At 39.8% G+C, this 22372-nt stretch overlaps 3 protein-coding genes across 3 annotated transcripts; 1 reads left to right on the top strand and 2 right to left on the bottom strand.

The window, feature by feature from the left end:
• Positions 1–628: 628 nt before the first annotated feature.
• On the bottom strand, positions 629–3411 carry LOC145442736 (TBC1 domain family member 19-like). The gene has a single exon (XM_080320717.1). The coding sequence runs from the start codon at positions 3409–3411 to the stop codon at positions 1807–1809; it is 1605 nt and encodes a 534-aa protein (XP_080176843.1). The 3' UTR covers positions 629–1806.
• Positions 3412–3448: 37 nt separating this feature from the next.
• LOC145442734 (aspartate--tRNA ligase, mitochondrial-like) lies at positions 3449–8512 on the bottom strand. Its single transcript, XM_080320716.1, has one exon. It carries the CDS (start codon positions 7062–7064, stop codon positions 5271–5273), a length of 1794 nt encoding a protein of 597 aa, XP_080176842.1. The 5' UTR covers positions 7065–8512; the 3' UTR covers positions 3449–5270.
• A 7599-nt stretch (positions 8513–16111) lies between these two features.
• Positions 16112–19279, top strand: LOC145443667 (serine protease 41-like). Its single transcript, XM_080321604.1, has 8 exons — positions 16112–16304; positions 17095–17127; positions 17582–17726; positions 17858–18008; positions 18272–18407; positions 18484–18653; positions 18746–18877; positions 18947–19279. Exons 1-8 carry the CDS (start codon positions 16151–16153, stop codon positions 18992–18994), a joined length of 969 nt encoding a protein of 322 aa, XP_080177730.1. The 5' UTR covers positions 16112–16150; the 3' UTR covers positions 18995–19279.
• The last annotated feature ends 3093 nt before the right edge of the window (positions 19280–22372 follow it).

Below are 22372 nucleotides of genomic sequence, written 5' to 3'. Positions count from 1 at the left end.
ACGAACCTGTTTCATCGCACGTTGTGGCGACCCGGGTTGTAACCAAAAGTCAGAAGGCTCCGAGTCACAAGTCAATCTCACTTTTATAGTTTTGACTTGAGTCATTTCCAATCCATCGCCGATTCAAGTCCGAGTTCAAGTAAGCGAGAAGAGAATCGATTCCGAGTCATGGTATTATGACTCGAGTCCAAGTCATCCTTTTGTTGACTGCTCATTGCTCACTGCTGAGTTTCCAGTTGAAGCCACGTTAAACCCAGTTTTTACAACTCTGTTGATATCGAATGGTTCGCATGTATAATAAACTAATTTCCTCACTTTTAGCAGTTTCTGGTCGCATTTCAAGTATCAGTGCCAATAGACAAAATCCCAATAGTGTGGTTACTTTACTAACCTTCGAAATGACAATTAAATATAGGTCTTTACCGGCTGAGTCTCGAGTCATGCGCAACCCTGCACAACTCATTAGAATTAACACTCAATTCAGATTCGAGCCCTCGAATCATTGTGCACAGCCATGCCCGTTACTGACCAAAATTACTCGGTCCCAAGGTTTACAGCACCATCTTTTGTTTGACCAACAAGACATTAAACTACCCACCAATCTGATTCCGATTTCATACAGCAAAAATTTCATACAAAAATATACTTTATTCGTGCAAACTATTTCGCTTCAAGATTACCGCGCGTGGTGACCGCACTCGCATATATATCATTAGAATAACATGTAAGGCACACAGTAGCGTAGTGTTGGTAGCAGTAAGCCTGGACTAGTAGAAGTAGCAATTCCAACGCATGTAAAAATTCGAAGTAGAAAGTCGAAGTGAATAAGAAAGCTCTCATATGTGCTCAAGTTGTTTCAAAAAGTAAATTTGATCGAAGCGTTGCATACACTTTTTAGAATTTAATGGAGTTGATCACTTAGACTTTGCAGGGCCATCTTTGCTGCTAATGCATGAAGTGAAGACTCATGACACTACAATTAGGAGCAATTCTATAAAATATATCCGTCGCCCTGATACAGGGGCTCATTCGTACGGTTGTCATGTCATTTCAATCATAAAAGCGATGCTAACATATTCCAAAACTGCTTCCTACTTTACAATTCAGTCCAATGTATATAATTTGAATTAGTACATTCGTTAGGGCTGTTAGAAAAAACTTCCTACTGCGAAAATCGCGCTTCTACTGGTTGGAATTGAGCCGAAGTTGGTGTGCAGCGTTTTTTTAACCAGTCTAACAATTTTATCAAGTAGCCAGTGAAATCTGAAGGAAATTTTTTTTTTGAACAGCCCTAATAATCATATTGAAATGAACACGAATATTTTCGGTTGACGCTCGTCAGGGGTAATCGTCAGCAACTAGAAGATAATTGGATGGAACATCGTATATCAACTATCGTATCACGAAATTATGACGTCACCAGCATGAAATTTCGAATAAGTGAGCTTTCAATGTACTGTGGCTGAACGCTGCAAATTTCCACTAAATTACATGTAGAAGTAATGGTTTCAAAGGCATGTCCCGAATACTCCAAGTCCAAAAGTAACCACAAGTAGTTTCGAGAAGTTTTGTCAATGGGCTGCATATGCTTGAATGGGAGAAATGCTTGAAAATAATATATTCAGTTACTGTGCCAGAATACGAGCTCCAAAAAGTACTCAAGAAAGTTTCAAGTACTAGATTTGCTCACACTAGTAGTAGCCTACATGTAGGCAAAACCTAGTTGAGTACTCCAAAATCAGAGAAGTACCCCACTGGGTTGCTGACTTCATCTCATCATTTTACAGAACAATATTTTCATCAGTGCTAGAACAGTAACATCTGCAACAATGGTATTATGTTGAGCGAAAATAAATCAGCCATCGCCACGTCAACGCCGCTGGCTTGCGTAATTGCAAATAGATTCGATTGCCGAAACACAAAAATAGCTACAGCCAGCAAAGGCAGCAATCTCAAATCTCCGAAACCGATCACACGGTCCCACAATAAATGCAGCTGCGTAGTCGATAAATAACCAGAATAAGCGCGCACTAACCATTTAAAAGCTATCCTCAAAGGTTGCACGCCTATGTCTGTCAAATGCTGGAATAACTTTGGATGCACGCTTTGCAGCGTTGTCTCGAACAGAAGACACAAAGACACGATACCTTGCGGGTGAGACGATATGGTGTGCAGGTGGTAAAAATAACGAGTGTACATCTCACGGAACATCAAATAAAGCCGCGTGGGCTCGGCGTACAGATAACACAACGGCGTCACATACATTGAAAACCCGTGAAACGGTATAACCCCGTTCGGGGGGTAAGTAACCGCGTATTCCTCTTGACCCCACTTGCCTTTAATGTAAGATTTCGGAGGTGTAGCGCTGCTACGATCAAAATGCCCCAGCACCGACGTATCCCTGGAAAATACCAACAAAACCTGGTACAGGTAATCCTCAAACACGAAATAATAATCGTCGTTTGTTGCTGTGAGTTTTATATCCTTATAAATCAAGCTGTCGACGAGTAAGTCGTGCTGAAGCACGTATCCTTTGAGTTGCTCATACAAAAGTATGCTGAGGTGGTCTATCGTGACTCCTAAAGCAGACTGCCACATATCAGCTCTAGTCCCGTTCGGACTGCCCCTGCGTAAGAAATACTGCGCCGCCGAGCTTTCTTTAGAATCTAGCACTTTTTTCGCGAGTTTATGTCGTTCGGAGGAAAACAATTGCGTCAAAATTTCGTTCGTATCATCGACACCGGTTTGCGTGTATTTCGGATCGAGCTCTGCGAATTTGCTTTGCAACTCTGACGGCGTGAGCACTTCCAAAGGGACTTGAATCAAACCAGGCAGAGCGTTGACAGATCTTTCATCTTTGTTTGCATTTGTAATGTTACAATTCGGATTCCTTAACGCAACGATAACTTCTAGGAAGTCTTTAGGCGCGTACACCGGCCGAAAGTGACTCAAATCAGGCTCGTCGCTACCCATTTCGTTCCATTTTTGCAGCAAATCTCGCTGTTCGTCGTTCGGTCTTTTTCGGGCTAACGGTATGCTCAGTTCCGAGCACATACTGTTCATGCTTTTCATTATCTTTTTCTCCCAGTTGGCCTGCGCGTCACGCATGTACCCTAAAGGTTCCTTGCGTATCTCCAAATCTTCTGCGAGCGACGCGGCGTTAGACGCTAATCCACCATCGCCACGTATTCTGTTCATTTCACGAAACACAGCATTCCTCAGTATCTTTTCCCATCCCGAATTCCTCAATCCATTGATGATGTCGTCTTTCAGAGTGGCTTTGGTGACCCCGGGCTGTTGCGCTTCTTTTTTGGCGGCCTCCTTCAGCTGCGCCTGCAGGGTGGTGACTTTCAGACGAGATATGATCTCGGCGATCACGTGGGTTATCTCCGCTTGATCAACATCAGCCATCACACGTACACATTAATCGGAGCAATATAATAATAAGTCTGATGCAGAAATAGAGAAACATAATGTTGTTAATGGGCAAATGTAAACATTTTTTGTAACATATCGGAACGTGCGAAAGGGACTACAGTCATAGTGGAGCAAGGATTAACGCAATGGGTTACTAAAAAGTATGTCAGATTAATCAAGAAAAATAGAATCCTGAGTAGGCTGCATGGTTGGGTTCATTAGAGAGGTGGCACATATTATCGAATTAAGCTTTTATATGGCTTAAAATACAAAGTTACATTGTGCTTGTCCAACAATATGGTCAGACTTGTACAAACTGCCAATAGAGTTAGTTGACGGTCAACTAACTAATATTTTTGAGTAGTTCTAGTTGCGGATGTTCAAAAGGGAGTAGTTCTGGTTCGAGATGCGCATATAAAAAATGCCGAACCGCTAGAAAACAACTAATAACATTTGGCGTGAATCGTGATACCGGTGTTCTGTTGAGTGGTTGTTCTTCCAGCTATTGCTAGGTTAGTAATCGCTACCAACAGTGGCGTAGCCAGGGGTGGGGTTTTGGGGGTCTCCTTTCAAAAAGTGATCAGTTCTACTTCCGAAAACGCATTTTGAAAACCCAGTACTTTGAATAAGTCTGATAAAGGCAAGATTTCCAATATAAATTAGCACTAGATTGCAGTACGCCATACTAGTAGGGCTGGGCAAAATCGGGTACCTGAGTGATTCGATTTTGAATCACATATTATGCTTCGAGTCGAGCCGAGTATCACTCATTATGACGTCACAACAGAATGCACTGTGTCAAAGTTCAAATGTGTACCTTTTATGCCACCACAAAGAACGTAATGCCTGTTATCCGTCACGTTAAAGGTACTTTGGTATTTTTTTCGACCATACCGATTTCATTGCACTTGTTGGCAATGTCGTGGGATGATCATGACTTCGGAAATGTGTTATTTCCAGCAACGTTCATAGCCTTGTACTATGTCTGATATGCTGTGACACGGTCAATCAAGGTTTCAAGGCTTCCTCAGTGGAAAATAGTATCACAACTATAATTCTCATTAGTAAATTAACTTTCAGCTGTGAGCAGCTTATAATTTCAGTACTCAAATAAATCGCCTTTTACTACTCGACTCGAATCATGAAAAGTAATACTCGATTCAGATTCGAGTACTTGAATCATTGTGCCCAGCCCTACATACTAGTTACTGAGCACCAAACACATAGAAAAATGATCTAAATCAGGGTTGTCAAACTGAAGATATTGTGGGCCAAATTTGCAGCTCAGAAGATAACCCTGACCTCACCATTCAGATACTGAGATCAGCTTTGTCCAGCCTGTCCAACTTGTCAGAAGGCAGTGTTTGGGTAATAAGTGCCATACATGCAGCCTGACATTTCGCACATGAATAAATTAGATTCCGAGGATAACAATCGAATGAATTCCGATATTCATAACTTGGCCGTAAGTAAATCTTTTTGTCACATAACAGGGTTAGGCAGGGTCCAAATTTTGATGGGTGGCATCATCAGTATGCAAAAAGTAGATAGCACATAAGAAAGTATTGTAGCACCGCTGATCTGCATACTTCCTGATAACCAATGCTGTGTTTGAAGCTAACCGACATATTGGAGTCAGCACATTGGCCAATTCGCTATAAAACAGGCGTCAATGCAACCTCATTTTCAATGGTAGCAGAAAAGGCATATCTTTCACACCGTTTGGCGCCATAATTAATGATACGGTACTCGAAAACATGGCTCACCCTCAAGACTAACACTTGATTCAGAACAGAATCCGCTAGGTACTCGATTTTACCCAGCCTACTCACAGTACTGCAACGATTTAATCATCATCGAATTTTCGGCTTGAAAAAATGATCCATGATATCTCGATCCGGTTTACATGGAGCGCCGCACATTAAATCTCTCCCCGCGCTAGATTTCGGAAACGCTATCACGTCGCGTATCGTGCTAGTCCCACATAGCATCGCCAATAATCTATCAAGTCCAAGAGCAATACCGCCATGTGGTGGCGCGCCACAATCCAACGCATATAAGAGATGCTCCAAATCATCAGTCTCAATATCGAGGTGTTCACTTAAAATATGACGTTGCAAGGAAGAATCATGGATTCTTATAGACCCGCCGCCTACTTCAGAACCGTTCAACACCAGGTCATAAGCAAGGCTTCGGACTTTGGTGGGGTCAGTATGGATCAGTTCCGTATCGTCTGGGTGAGGTGCTGTAAAAGGATGGTGGACGCAAGATAACTTATCCCCGTCTGCTTCAAACAAGGGAAAATCATACACCCACAAGAATTTATAACCCTCGTCTCTAATGCTGTCCCCATTACTTTCAATAGTGTCTGCAACGATAGGAATTGCTTTATAGAGTGTGGTTTTAACTTGATTATAGTCGCCCCACGATAACCACACAACACTGCTGTTTTTCCATATTCGCACGTCTGATAAAACTTCATAATTTTCAATACGATCCCCGCTGATATGCTCAAAATTTCCGTTCTCCCAAAAAAAGATCCCATTGCGAGCACACTCATCGTTAAAATGCATTAATTTGGAATGCATTCCATCTGCCGTGTGTTTTGAGAGGTATTTATGATAAGAGTCTGGCACCACAACACAGTTGATCGTGTCCTTGCTATCAAACAAATTGGATAAGTTTGTAATCGATAATTTCGTTCTCAAATCAGGTTTGTCCGTACCGTATTTTTCGATGGCTTCTTGATATGTGATTCTTGGAAATTCATGGTCATTCAAGTCTTTAGGCCAGCATTTCTTGATCATGCTCTCAGTGATACGCATCACATCGTTTGATGACACAAAAGACATTTCAATATCGAGCTGTGTGAATTCAGGCTGGCGGTCTGGCTTGGCACCTTCATCTCGGTAACATTTTGCAACTTGAAAGTATCGATCGATCCCACCTACCATGAGAAGTTGTTTGAACTGCTGTGGGCTTTGCGGTAAGCTGTAGAACAACCCGTTATCTACGGAAGAAGGCACCAAAAACTCTTTTGCTCCTCCTGGCGTTGGTCTAAACAAGGTTGGAGTTTCGACTTCCACAAATCCATGGTGATGTATTAAAAACTCTCGCATTGATGAAATAAGATTCGATCGAGTGCGTAAATGATTCTGCATCATTTGTGATCGAATATCCAAGTATCTATATCTCATGCGTGTTTCTTCCCCTTTTTTCGCGAAATCTTGCAGCGAAAACGGTAATGATTTGCAAGTATTCAAAACTTCAATGTCATCAACGTGAACTTCAATATCACCAGCGTTTAATGCGTGATTAATATTCTTTTCAGGTCTAGATTGTACGATTCCGCGCACTTTGATCACAGATTCAACCGGTATATCCTTGGCACTACCTTTCGTGAGGAACATTTGAACTTGCCCCTGCCAATCTCGGAGTATAACGAAACTCTTGCCTCTGCAAAATTCCGCCCAGCCACATAAAGTAACCCGCTCGCCGATATGGCGTCGACGTAGCTCACCGCATGTATGAGTTCTCCAACAGTGTGTGCTGCTATGGCGGGGCATTGATTTTTGAAAATTTCTCGGTAATTGACGTGTGGAATGGCAAAAATAAGGCCGAAATATCCATGCAATGGACTTCAGCATTATTGTATGTTGACTTTGCTAACTTGATCAAACACATTCACTACCAATTTAATTCATTGTTCACTGAAATATTCTGAAAAAAATATTTGTTGAATACAATTTATATTGATGTCCATTCGACTAATATCAACAAGAAGAGAATGGCTCTAACCTACGAAGATTTACAGTACACATAAGAGCATGTAGACTAACCGATGTTTTTCATAAAAATATAGCATAGTGGTTCTTAACCTTTAAAAACTCTGGAGCCCTTACGCTAACCTGCAGGTCTTCGAGGAACCTCACATTCTTGCTAAGTCTCAAAATCAAAACTCATTACACATCTAACTACATCACTGTTGCTGGTGCACAACATTAACTGTAGATAAACAGACAGACAAAAGTGTTACACGTCAAGTGATTTTAACAGTCAAAGCAGTGACTGTTGAAATTTTGGTTCAACAGTTTCTTCACAATGAATAAGTTAAGCAGCTTGACAATTTCCTGTTCACTGCAGCACCAGAATCTAGCTGCGTTGCGTTGTTGCACTGCGGCACTCCGTATGGGACTGATCAGTGTCCTGTGCCTACACTATGTTTCGATTTTTTATCAAATTACTTCAACTTGGAAAATCATCGCTGCTCACCTGATATATCAGGCAAAACGGCCAGTCAGGCACCCCACACTGTTGCACTCTGCACAGTGGCACTGTGCTGAGTGGAATATTCATGATAGTGATATTTTCACCGCAAAGTGACTGGCCGTCTGGCACATACACTCAATCTATCGATTATAAACCATAAGGCTATACTACGTTTCCCGTTTGCCTAATTTGTCTACCACATCATCTATTACAGTATAGAATACTAAGTAACATGCAATCATAGATAACACTCATAATCATTTTTTTCTGTACATTCCTAACTCAACAATATTACCATGTTCTACCCGTGCACATGGTGTCTGGTTACACATGGACTTTTACATTGTATTTCAAAAACAGTGGTTAATTAAACCACAATCTCATTGAGCACAGCGGATTCTTATCCAGTTTCTGCATATTACGGTATGCTACAATAAATAATATGCTGGTTTTTACGAAGAAAAACGATTCAAACAGAACACTCATAATCATTTTTTTCTGTACATTCCTAACTCAACAATACTACCATGTTCTACACCTGCACATGGTGTCTGGTTACACATGGACTTTTACATTGAATTTCAAAAACAGTGGTTAATTAAACCACAATCTCATTGAGCACAGCGGATTCTTATCCAGTTTCTGCATATTACGGTATGCTACCATAAATAATATGCTGGTTTTTACAAAGAAAAACGATTCAAACAGAACTAATTGTACCGAAATCACAGGATACTTGGTAAAATTACGCGTCATGTAGAGGATAACATTCACATTCAAATATGACAAGTGTCAAGTGATTGATTAAGGATTATAGATCACTAACCTACGTGGTTAGTTAACTATAGATTGAAGAGCTTCTTGGAGGTACAGAACTTCAATATACAATTAAATAGTATATTCATATTGAAATGAACCCGAATATTTTCGACTGACACTCGTCAGGGGTAATCGTCAGCAACTAGTAGAGAATTGGAACGAACATTGTATATCAACAATCGTATCACATTCGGATTCACATTCATTCGAAATTTCATGCTGGTGACGTCATATTTTGTGATACGATTGTTGATATACAATGTTCTTTCCAATTCTCTACTAGTTGCTGACGATTACCCCTGACGAGTGTCAGCCGAAAATATTCGGGTTCATTTCAATATGAATATACTATTTAATTAACTAAATAACTATAGATTGATTGATAACTGAAAACAGTCTACCCTAACCCTGCTAGCATGTCAGGGTGTAGCATGCACGTCAGTATCAGTGAATACAACGGTCCTCTGATAAGGTAGTACACAAAATTCGATAAACAGAAGAAAAAAACAGATGGATGGATTTCGAAGCGACCACGCACTTTGAACCACAATTATTATCGCCCGATGTAAAATTGTTCGACCTTGATGTTTCTGATATCTTTCTTTTGCAGTTCAATTTGACGTCAGCCTCGCCATTTCCAACCTCTTCCTTGCTTTCGTCCTTCATTGAGGCTTTCCCTGAGCTTATTATAGATATGGTTACCATACGTCCTCCTTAGGAAGGATTTGTCCTCCTTTTTCGGGTTTTTGAAAATCGAGGACGCCTAAATGTCATCTGTTTTGAGATTTTGTCCTCTTTTTCGATATTTTCGGCAGCTTAAGATTATAGATGCAACTTTGTACTGCAAGTTCTGTCAAAATTAAGTGCAATTATCTCGCGATTTTAGTGCACCAAAAACTTGCCTTACTAATCAGGTCTTTGATCTGAGCCGGCCGGGGATCGAACGAACCCACTACCTACCGATCAAGAAGCCTGACGCTTCACCAATACGCTATCTTATGTGCCCCCCTCCCCCGCGTCGCTGTTGTAACGGCAACAAATACGTCCAGAAAAAATACCCGATGAGATAGCGCACTCACAAAGAATGGAAAGAGCAAGAAATAGCCGCGGAATAGAGACTAACATCGAAAAATGAGCTATGACATCGGGCACTAGGCCGAGGTGGATGCCAGTTTAGGAGACCGCAACTGCAACCGCCTCACCAATAAGTCGAATTAATTTCGTGGTAAAACTTATATGCTACGATGTGTACTTTTACGAAAGTGCGTCGTGGGCCACATTAAAAATCAAGCGGGCCGCAGATTCCCAAACCTGCCAACAAGTATCGGACATCCAACATCCAACAAGTCGCTGCTGACGAGATTCGGCGTCCTAAACATAGAAGATATGCGGAAACTAGAAATCGCCAAGTTTATGTATCAGTTCCACTGCGGTCGTTGCCCCGAATACTTCAATGACTTCTTTACCTCGGAATCAAAAGCGCACAAGTAGGGGAGATGTGGTACCGATGGATCAAAAATCGGAAAATGATCGCTGGCCCTGAAATGTTCAGCCGAAAACAGCAGATCTTTTGCTGGCTCATCACTTCGATACAAGTTCTAGCTATCGCGCACATATACATGAATATCCGTCTTTTCAAAAAATATTTATGGACGTTCAAAATTTGTTGCTCGAACGTGTCATCGGTCCCCACCCGGTGGGTCCAATGACACACGACCCGGGGACCTATGACACATATACCCTAAAAAACTCAAATGTAACTACTTTTCTTACTCAGTATTATAATCTAAGCTACAGCAAGCCAAAGAAGAATGTTTGGTCGCAACTGTCAAAAAATAGAATAATTATTAACTCAAATGTTGTCATAAAATCACGTTTCGATTTAGGCTCGGACTTATAAATTTGAGGGTACATACATATTGCCCGAAAATCGACAGTGTGACTTCCAAATACCTCGTTATAGCGATAAAACATCATATGCAATTATTACATAAAGATTTTCTGTACGTATGCATGTTTCATTTTTTCATGATTAGTATGCTTGATTATTTTGCTTGATTTGACTATTGTATCATCGGTCCCCACCCTACGAATTTTATACATGAATCGAAAAAAAGTCCACTCAAGGAAAGTACTGAAAAAAATTATAGGTGCCATTATATAGCCTGATGCAAGCCCTACACTTCACAATAAAATGATTGCTGGTTTGTTCGTGTTGAAGGTTACAAAGAAAACTGCATATGTCGATCTAAATTTAGTTTACACCCCCTAAAACAAAAATCATCTGTGAGAGACCCCATTGCTCGCGCACGTCGAATTTTTTTCTATGTGAGGAAAGATTTTGCCAGCATGCAATTGTAGACAAGTTCACGGAGTGTAATCATGGAATTATCATAGAGAATTTTCAAAGTATTTTCGGTCCCAGTGATCCATCGGTACCACATCTCCCCTACAACACACGCGCGTCCACGTCGTCCAAATATCATATGATCGACCGAAAAGATCATCGCTCTATCAAATATGCCGGACCTGATGTGTGGAACAGTATCCCGCCGGCCATCCGACAGTCGACGAGCATGTCCACATTCAAGTCGAAATACAAGCAATTACTACTAAATAAATACAGTCCATCCTCAAGATTACCGGACCACGACTGACCTATCGATCTCGCTTCCCATGACATGCCGCCCTATTTCTTGTCGCTTCTTTTTCTATACTATCTTCTTTACTTTCATTCAGTGTGCATGCCTCCTCTTTACATCGCCTAGGCCAAGGTGGGTGTCAGATTCCATAGACTACTCCTTGTCGCTTCGACATCTTCCTGTCTTTTCATTGTATCGCATTTTTTGTGGTGTATTGAACTGATAAAATTGCTAATAAACCAATGATGATGATGATGATGATGATCGATAGCTCTTGATCCTGGACTTGACAGTTATCGTAATCAAAAAGTAGATGGAAATCCTGACCGGCTCCAGTTCACGCGTTACGAAAAAACAAGCCTAAAGGAGACGGAAATTCTCGAAATTTCTCATAATCCTGTCCTGACATTAACCGAAATTTCGAAACCACGCCACGCCAGAAGGATTCAAACAGTTTCTAGGGCTGTTGCAATATCAAGCGTATGCATGATAGCCTCGGCCTTACTCTATTCTATTCTTCTGGAAATACAGCGCGTACAATATTGGCACGATTAAATGCATTTCCAAACCTCCAAAATTCTCGAAGCAGTTGTTCTTGACCCGCTCTTCACGACGGTGTACGTCGCCATAATTCTACACTTCTTTATTTTATTCGTGCTGCGGTGTTGACCAATCGACCATGCGTTTGAGTCGTCAGGAATACACTATATTTAGCTTAAACGCGAATGCGTTAAATTTGATTCATTATAATATACATAAATATTACACTTCACTGAAACGTGAGGTTGGAATTAGCAATGTGACGTCGCGTGACGTCTTATAGGTACAGGTTTGCGTTTACACAGAACCTTTCAAAACGGTTTGTGTTCACACGAACCTGAACCTGTCATGGGATGGGTTAGCACCATCCCTAATACATGGTTCCATGGGAACTCTTATTTCTACTAAATCATTGCTAAGAAAGAATGACGCATTTGTTGCTCGTCGTGGATAAAGTAATCTGATGCGATTTGTAGCATTGTGAATAAAGACATTACCTTGTTGTTGTTATTTCTGTGTTAATGGTCGCAAGTATTTCGACAACCAGTGGGCCGATACACTCTTTAGCAATTTTAGCAATTCTTCTCAGGTTTACTGGAATAGTCTGACGTGACGATGATTAGGTCTTGCATGTTGGGCTCTTTGAGTTGAGAATTTAATTTAAAGAGGAAACGTTGGAATAAGTCATGATTTGACATTGAACGCATTCAAGATAATAAAATCGTCATAGTATATCTTACCAATATATAACGCGTTCCATATTTCGCACAATTATGTTGCACTCATGAAATGCGTCGTTCGCAATAGCTAGTAACTCATCCCTTAGCGCTGGGAGTAACACGCAAGTCGAAAATATCGTGTGTGCGATCCGTCACGTAAAACAGCGAAGGAAGCGGGGTACGAAGTACCCGACTTTTTACGCATGTTGCATTGCAAGAAGACGTGGCCTCTTATATGTGTATAATTTGCGGCTGACACTAAATACGAAATACTAGTGAATCGTTTCTTTAGCTTCCAATTATTTCAGTGTTTTGTTTCATTTCAAATTTCATCCGATAGTTTCTCGAGAAAAGGATAATAATTCCGAATTTCGACAGGACAATGTCACCTGGAAATTGGATCGAAAATTCAATCGGTTTCCACTTTCAATCGGATGTAATAGTTGGCGTTACGAGTTTTAGCTTCCTAAACCCCTCTGCAGTTGACTCTGACCGACAACCATGACGCAACGTACAAGTGCAAAATGCACGACTTCAGTGTTGCCAGCCAACAACTGCTGCTGTTGAACGTTCTTCCACCATTCTTGACAAGCTACTTATAAGGACAGACACTTTCTACCCGAGAATGCAGGAAAGCATCTTTCGTTGTACTACAACAAATCTTAATTATTTATACCATAATGCGTGATGTAACTACTGGAATACTTCATAGGTCCAGAAATCGTTAAAATAGAGTTTTTCATGTAGAAATTTGTCAGTTTTCAAGTCAGAAAGGTTTTTCAGGCTAAACTACTTCGTAAGGATGGACAACTCAAACAAGAAATTTTAACATTATGTGCGAAAACAACTAATTTACAAACACGAGGACGAAATTTTGTCAAAATCCAGTTTTTAAAGTAAAAAATATCAAAATTATCATTTCCAGGTCAAAATCATTCGTTTTTAGGTAAAAAGAAGAATCCCCCTACTCATCACAAAATCATAATAACGGCAAGATCACAGTGGTAAAATTAACGCGAGAACAACTCCAATTTGGTAGGCGAATGGCGTTTAGTCAATCAGTTTTATTAATATTTTCATTGTTTCAAAACACCGCAAAACAGCGATACAATGAAAATATAGGAAGGTGTCGAAACATCTTGGAGTAGTATTTGAGATTATTCACCCACCTTGGCCAAGGCGAAGTAAAGGCCTGGACACTGAATGAAAAGTAATGCAGAGAATATAAGACGCGAGCGACAAAATAAGGTTACATGTGGCGGAATAAGGCGATGTCGATGTTAGGTCGTTGTCCGGAAATCCTGAAGTCGGACTAGTATTCATTTAGAAGTAATTGCTTGAATGGTGTAACGGTAAAACCTATTACCAAAACTTCAACATAGGTGTGGACTGTGGAGCCCTTCATATTCAGTGTGTTGGGGGAATATTTTGCCTCAGCATCAGAACTAAAGTAATCCGTGATATAGGCAGAGGTGGTCGAAGTAGTCAAGAAAGCTACTCAAGTAGAAGTATAAGTAGTGACGAAAAAATCTACTCAAGTACAAGTAGAAGTACTTCTTTCATAAGTAACCTAAAAGTACTTGAAGTAGAAGTAGAATTGACTGACTTTAAATCTACTCAAGTAAGTAAGTAGTTTTGAAAACGATCGTAATTCGTTCGCATGGACTGTCAAAAGCTGCAAATTGACGTATGCGGAAGGTGTAGAGAGCTTGATTCATATTGATGCATCCCAGGAGGTGTAAATTTTTGACAGAATAAGCAGTCGTCCATATCACGGGATGTAAATGATAGTATAGATATGGAATGCGATGCTATTTCTTTGTTTACGCGAACACCCCGTTTTAGAGAATATCATCGCATGGCGCCCTACCGCATATTATAATGTCCCAAATTCAGTCGAAGAGCAATACGAAGAAGTTGTGTCGGATACGGCTCTAACATTTTGCGCGATTAGTATGCGTTAATAAAAAATATGGCAAATTTTACAAATGCCATATAGTATATAGCTTTATTTTCGGAAAGTATAAGACTTGCTTTTATACTTCAACATGCATGTTTTCCAGACAAAAGAACTGAAACTATGATTAGAACTCAACGTATAATACCCCTAATTGAAAGAAAAATACAAATATTATTTCTAAAAGAGGAAAATATATTTCATGTCTGCTGTCCAGAAAGTTTCAACGGTGCTCTGCTAAAACAGGTCTAACGTCAAAAAAGGTCAGTCCACTTTTCCAGATTAGGACACGTAATGGGCTGCGAGGTAAAATAGGTTATTGCTAAAGTGCGAAACGATAGTTTAAAACGTTATGGGGGGCCACGCCCACACTTACTGTGATGAAATATTGTGCATAGGTAAGAATGCGCTGTGAACGGAACCACACAACACGGTGTCTAAATTATATTCAGTGATACTTTCGTTAAAACACAATTCTCACATCATATCTACTGTGCGCGAAGCACAACGAAAATTCTGGGTATATCATGACTTTTATGAAAATTAAATGTTTTGACTACGTGAAAACAGCTCCGAAATTCCTTAGAATATCTTTCTTGTGGGGGGATTAATCTACTTCTACTTGAAAAACTGAAAATAGCGAAAAGTAAGTAAGTAGTTGCCAAAATATTACCAAGTAGAAGTAGAAGTAGCGAAAAAAAAAGATCTACTTGAGTAAGTGCCAGAAGTAGAGGAAACTACTTGAGTACTTCGAAAAAGTAGAAGTACTTCATTACTGACCACCTTTGGATATAGGTCAGCAGTATACATGAATACTATAAAGGTATGGGCCAGGCATAAATTAGAAACGCGGTCAACGTCTCCTTAAACAACCATTATTGTTGTGCTCGTGCACTCTTTCGATAATAAACAGCAGCGAGCATTGCGATCGCGCAGAAACCGTCCAAGTCTATATTGACTCCTATTGTCAGATTGTGACGACGGATAGAATGAATGTGAAATGGATTGGATGGATTGAATGTGGAATGAAATTGTGTTATCACGCGGACATTTAAAAATGATTTGCATCCATGAAAAATGGAATCACCGGAATCATTCAAGCCACAATTTACTAATAATGAACCTAATTCGCAAAATTCAGAAAGCAATCCCGCTTAGCTCATATCACTTGTGGAGTACTAGGTATCGTCGGATGTTGCGCAACCGAAAACGAACATTGAACACCTTTTCATGCGGATGCTGATGCTGATTCTCACATTAACACGGGTAGGAAACTTTCACAAATTCCCCATCAATCGAGTGTGGTCAGGTCAATAACAGAGGTTCGGAGAACTGTAGTATTTCATTCGTATTTGATTTGACAATCATCTCAACTATTTAAATATGACACATATTTGATGACGGCATTTACTGAGTCGTAACTTAGGTAGATTTTGTGTGAGATAAATTGCTGATTTTTTTCGTTTGGACAGAAACTACGTGTCATCGCGACATCCCATCCAATCATCTTTGAGATATAGGAGGATTATGATTCTCATCTTCAAAGTCGGTAAAATTCGTTAAACTCGGGGATTCCCAAAATTAGAGTCATTCGAGGTCACGAGATCTTAGTGAATCAAATACGTAGAACAACTAACTCGTCATGAACTATTTCCAAAGACAATATTCACAATTAAGAGAAATTAACGCAACAAACGAAAAAAAGGTACGCGGATATAAATGGAGTCACAACACATCAAATTAATCAAATTACAAAGTAACGTCAAAAGTCAATACAGATTTTCAATATGGTGCCGTTTTCGCAAGCAAGAACTCTACTAGTACTCCTCGTGGTAATTTCATTGTTAAAACAGTCTTCGTCTGCGGGCATCCGGGCTACGCTGCGGGCGGATCTTATAAGAGCTCTTAACAACTACAGGTTCGAATGCGGAGTTCAAAGAGGTAATAATTTGATTTCCTTTGTCTTAATTACAGTTATAGATAGCAACAACAATATTTGACAATTGTTGGACATGTACATTAGGGCTGTTCAAAAATAACTTTTTTTAGGATTCCAGCCATTCACTGATTAAATTGTCAGGTTACCCTAAAAAACGCTGCACACCAAATTTGGTTCAATTCTAACAAGTATACGACTCCGCAGATCCAATTAAAATTTTTAATTTATTATGGAAAATTTAAAAAAAAAATTCAAATTTTTCTGCCAATCCCATGAAATTGTTGAGCTATCGTCGAAGACGTTGCAAAACAAATTTGAGACAATTCCGACCAGTAGAAGCGGAGTTATGTGAGTTTTTTGATAAATCGCGGATTATCCACCGATCAAGAATAATTCGAGGATTATCATCGAAAAACTCACCTAACTCCGCTTCTACTGGTCGGAATTGACTCAAATTTGTCATGCAACGTCTTTGAAGACAGCTCAACAATTTCACGGGGTTGGCAAAAAAAAATTGAAATTTTTTTTCATAATAAATTACCAATTTTAATTGGATCTGCGGAGTCCTATACTTGTTAGAATTGAACCAAATTTGGTGTGCAGTGTTTTTAGGGTAACCTGACAATTTAATCAGTGAAATGCTGGAATCCGGGGAAAAAAAGTTATTTTTGAACAGCCCTAATGGACATGCGATATTGATGTTCGGTATGCTTAGTTTAAGCATAGGCCTACGCTGTTACTATGATGATCACAAAATACAATAACACGACTATAAACTTATATTTTTTTCAGAAGCGAGACATCCCAGACCAACGAGAATTTTAAGTAAGTTTGCAAATATATATAATTCTTGACACATGTTTAAACTAGATCGTGTATGACCAATTTCGTACGACAAACGATGATCAAATCTACAATTTCTGCGACAGTGTCGGATCCAGATTAGAACAAACATTTGCATTTCGAGCTTCAAGTGTTAGGTTTAGTTTTAACAAGTTACAAAATGATATCGTGACATCAATGCACTTTTGTCAGTTAATGACACCATCACGCAATACCAAGCTCCTCACGCCTGATCACTTTTGTCTAACTCACATACAAACTATATAAAAGGGCTTTAGAAATGATACATCACGCTAGTAGTAGAACCTGAATGCTAATGAATGGCTAATGGCGCCCTTCATTTACTGTTACAAACACCAGCCTTCACGTTATCACGAATGTGACGGTGGTCGTCGGGTTAGTATACAACAGAAATACATTTTGGTCACTACTGTAGACGGTGATGACGCGCAGGAAGAAGGCAAATGGCCATGGATGGCATATCTTTACAATCACGCACAAGGTGTCGAGGATGGATTTAAATGCGGCGCGACACTCATCGATACTGAATGGGTCCTCACTGCAGCACACTGCATCAAAAAGTAAGCTAATAACAATTTCTAAACACTTGTAGCTAAGACCATATGAAGTTTTTTTTCCGTAGTCGTCGATACCTCTCTGTTAAATTCTTTTCGATTTCGATATTTATTTATCAATTTATCTTTACTCATAGTTATACGAAACCGGAGCTGTACTCCGTGAGACTCGGGGAAACGAATATTGGCGACATTTCGGGAATCGAGCAAAATTACGGAGTTTCCAAAATCGTCGTGCACCACGACTTCGAGGAAACTCATTTCCAGAACGACGTTGCTCTTCTAAAGGTCAGTGGCATTGCCATTCAATTGCCATCTGAACATCGGCATGCGGGGAGATAGGCTCAAAGTCAAATGCTGTCACACCGGAAGATTTTGTTTAATGAATTCGGCGCTCGAAACTGAAAGGGGTTAGAGCTCTTTCCTCGAGTTACAAGAGCTTTCCCTCAGGCATATAGGTCGGATGCATCTCACATAATGCGCCAGCCTGCGATACAGTCCCTCCGCCAGAATAGCGTCGAATACAAACAAGGTCCCTTCTAACTTTTCAGCTATCAGACCAAGTGATATTCTCAGAATATATCCGACCAGTATGCCTTCCCCCAAACGGATTTGCTACGGACCACGATTTTGACAGCTCCGCCATGACAGGAAAGAACTGCACTGTATTGGGATGGGGACGAACAGGTATGTATCAGACTAATGTTGTCGCGCATATAAGCTCGCGGTAGTATTCTGATGCTTTTTGCTTCCGTTCTATTAGAAACGCAGCTCAAATCGGAAATCCTTCAATCTGTAACTATGTCAGTGATTCCGCGGTCGCTATGCAAGGACATTACCGAAGTACATAGCCATCAATATCAAACCCCCGTTACCTATTCGTCTCCGCAGTTTTGTGCGTTCGGAATGGAAGATGGTGCCGACACTTGCGGCGTAAGTGCAGTCAAATTTCCAAATATATCGATGAAAAGTATCGTGATATGGTTTATCACAAAATTATGAACGCAATGATATTATGTCTACAGGGAGACAGTGGAGGACCATTGGTTTGCGAACAAAATAATCGGTATTATCTCCACGGAGTGACATCAGATGGGCCCAAAGATGGAGATGGAAACCATCTATGCGGAGAGATGTACCCCTCTATCTACGGACAGGTAACAACTTATTCAACAACCATAATCTGGAGTATTCTCAAACGCTGTGCCATTATTTTAAAACTATAGGTATCAAGATTCCGGGGATGGATCTCATTCAATATATTGCAAGGATAACTTTGCGGATCTTCTGAAGAATCAGCATATTTTCGTACTATGATATTATACCGCTGTTATAGGGTTACCATATCTTCCTTTCGGAGGATTTGTCCTCCTTTTCAACAAGTCTCAAATGCCCTACGAGAACACCCAAAGTCCTTCTTTTTTCGCAATTGTCCTCCGTAATAGCTTCAAGAGTCAGGCGATCGTACACCTAGAATTAACAAATGCCATCATAAATGTGAAATATGGATTGATTTCGACGGCGAGGTTGACTATACAATAAAGATCAATTCAAACCGATTATAAGTGGAACGGGTCTTTCGGAAGTCGAGTCAGAAAAATGGCGTTCTGTTTTTAGTCAAACCAACAATTTTAGCAGTCGAATCTCCAAATTTCGCGTATTGATGAACTTTCTCTTTTTTGACTTGTAGAAAGTGTCCCCTTTTACGGGTCTCAAAATATAGTAGCACCTAGTGGTTCTTAACCTGGGGGTAATTACCCCCAAAGGGGTAATTTACCATTTTTCGGGGGGTAATTCTAATTGACATTTTTACGAAGTTATAACGCTGCACTGAAATATTTCCAAACGTAAATATGACTGTAGGCTAACATAGATTTTTGCGAGCTTGTATATAGTTTGTTTCACTTAACACACCATGCCTGCTGTGACATCATAGTAACCACTAGTGATAATGAATATCAGGATCGAATGAAGTTAGTATAGTGCTAGGTAGGTCCAATTTATTTTGCAGTGCGGATCATATATTGTTACGTTGTTATATTGAAAGACAACAAGGGGAATCTAAATTCAGGTTTACAGCTATAATGCAATACCAATATCGTAGAAATGTTGCTGTCAGTATTGAAAAGTGTAGTGGTCTAGTCTAGTCAGAAAATTAAGTCTGACATCATCAAAATGCCTTCGAAGAAACGAGGGGAAGATGTTGGAAACCTTTTGGGTTCGCCTTCAAAATGAATAACCAATCTTCGTCATAATGGCATTTGAACTCTCTGATTGAATTTCCTTCACCTTATTGCTGTGAAATAGGATTTTCTGCAATGGTATCTATCAAAACGAAATATCGCAATAAGTTTGCGAATGACAATTACATGAGATGCTATCTATTATCCTCCGCTTTGCCTACATGTGACCACTGGATTACGCAAAAACAGCTTCACATTGACTTGATCTTTTTAAAAGGCATTATGACGTCACTTTGTGTTGTTTTACAATTAATTGAGTGCAGCTGTAATTTGGTATTTTTTAAAGGGGTAATTGCATCTTGTCATTTTCTTCTTGGGGGTAACGGTATGAAAAAGGTTAAGAACCACTTCACTAGGGCCTAGGTAGGCTAATAGAGAGTATTAGACACCAAAATCGCTAAAAATATATATATTTCACGAGTTACCATTGCGCATGATTATTTGTGACAAAACAGTCAACCGGAATTATTTTCGCGCTCTGTGCGCGATTCACCTGCAACTCGTAATTTTTGCTTCCCGTGTAGTCCGAAAGTTCATATTTTAGAGTTCTCCCAACAGTTCAAGCCCCCCATGCCATGACACTATGCGTTGAGATTGCAAAACATTCTGCATGCTCTTTTTAATAATTTTTTGAAATTTGTCACTATCATCAAGGTGGCGTGTCCAAAAAGGTTTCAAAACCTCTGCTCTGGTTCAAGTAAAGATAACGGTTTACAACGCAGGCAATAGTAGACATTGTTCCGGGTCATTGGCGTAGTTTGACGATCGATGTTATCTACGGGCTTGATACAGACTTGGATAACTAGAAATTTTTCAGCTTTTCCAAATTAAATTAGAATTAGATAACTGGCATTTCGATCTAATTTGGTGAAATTAGACAACTAGAATTATCTAGTTGTCCAAGTCTGCTTGATGAGCAGTATGTGTTGGTTGCTTTGGATTCGTCTATATTGCTTTTAGTTGACTACGAAATTGATAGTGCGACGACCTTACCTATGCTTCAAACAGTTAGGGATTTGTTACGAATGGCACTTGTGAGAATCAAAAATGGCACTGATCAATGCTAAATAAAATGATTTGCTTGCTTGTCCTAAATATGTGTATGGTGGTTATTAAAACTGGAACGGAAAATGCTTGTCAATATCGCGTTCGCATACGGCGCATGCTTTGTAGGCAAACACTACGGCCGAAAGAAAAGCATATAATACAGAAACTAGCGGGAATGAATAGAAAATCATCATTGACCAATATGATCGTGCTACAACTGTGCAGCATGCAACTGCTTCTGCACGCGATACCGCCAGAACATGCTTGAATAATGTATATTGTATAGTCACTACTCACTACACAAGCTTGGAGTAATTGATTTTTGCAAATGATGCAATCTTTCCTTCGGTACATTCTTTATTAATCGAAAGATACGCTTCCGGTGTTGACTTGTAATTCTGACGCCACACCATGTATCTTCCCGCTTTCGATTGGAAAAAATGATCAGCAAGATTCCTTTTAATTTCAAATTAGATTCTCTAGAGATAAGACTTTTGCAAATCACTGTTATGAAATATTTGCAGGTATTAGTTTATACTTCACTCCTTTGCGAATAGATATGAAGAAGCAGGTTTCTGCAGACGTTGCTAATCTTTGACAGAGGGGAGTTTAGTATTGTACAGACTACTACTAATTACGCAGGCCAAATGAGGTCACTGCTTTAACGTATAGGCTACAGATGTGTTGCACATTTGTAGATTGAAACCCGAGAAAGGACTCCGCTGAGCAAGTGCCAGATTGCTCAAATGTGTAAGAAGCAGGCGTGTACTATACAATATTTTGACTTTCGGATACTAGAGTGGTAGTAAAACCTATCAATTTTCAAGGAAAAGCTGTAGGTCGAGTAAAGTAACCATATTAGTCTGGGTCACAAGAATTGTTAACACTGCAGGGTCTACGAATATTCCGACCTGGTGTATTTATCGCGCCAGATCTTGGCGTACGAATATTACTTCCTGTTGAAATTTACTTCGATTATATAAGTGTCTTGAAACAAGTGCTCAAGGAGATTCCTTGTTTAGTCTACTTGCATTAACGACTGAAATATTCCGTATGTCTTGAGTAATATCTGTGGGTTAAGATCTCATACGCCCAGGACAGGACTTCCGGGTTGCGTAGTAGGGTTCTTCAAAAATGACTTTTTTTCTCAAATCGTATTGATGGCTACTTGATACAATTATTAGGTTACCTAATTTAAGCCTACACACAAAATTTGGTTCAATTCCAGCCAGTAACCGCTTTGCTACAGGAGAAGAAAGTTTCTATTTAGCATATAAAAATAAATAATAAAAAATTTGAAAATTTTCTGTTCACCCCATGAAAGTGTTAGGCTGTCCATAGAAACGATGCTCACCAAATTTT

This window comes from Botryllus schlosseri, chromosome 7 (assembly GCF_051294905.1).
Source record: "Botryllus schlosseri isolate E-star chromosome 7, Bs_hap1, whole genome shotgun sequence".
Classification (NCBI taxonomy): domain Eukaryota; kingdom Metazoa; phylum Chordata; class Ascidiacea; order Stolidobranchia; family Styelidae; genus Botryllus; species Botryllus schlosseri.
This window is presented reverse-complemented; position numbering and strand designations above follow the sequence as displayed.

Excerpts from the sequence above, each read along its gene's own strand:
- LOC145442734 (XM_080320716.1), bottom strand. The coding sequence starts at position 7,064 with ATGCTGAAGTCCATTGCATGGATATTTCGGCCTTATTTTTGCCATTCC.
- LOC145442736 (XM_080320717.1), bottom strand. The coding sequence starts at position 3,411 with ATGGCTGATGTTGATCAAGCGGAGATAACCCACGTGATCGCCGAGATC.
- LOC145443667 (XM_080321604.1), top strand. The coding sequence starts at position 16,151 with ATGGTGCCGTTTTCGCAAGCAAGAACTCTACTAGTACTCCTCGTGGTA. Across the intron at positions 16,305-17,094 it reads CGAATGCGGAGTTCAAAGAG|AAGCGAGACATCCCAGACCA; the intron begins GTAATAATTTGA and ends TATTTTTTTCAG. Across the intron at positions 18,009-18,271 it reads ACGACGTTGCTCTTCTAAAG|CTATCAGACCAAGTGATATT; the intron begins GTCAGTGGCATT and ends CTAACTTTTCAG.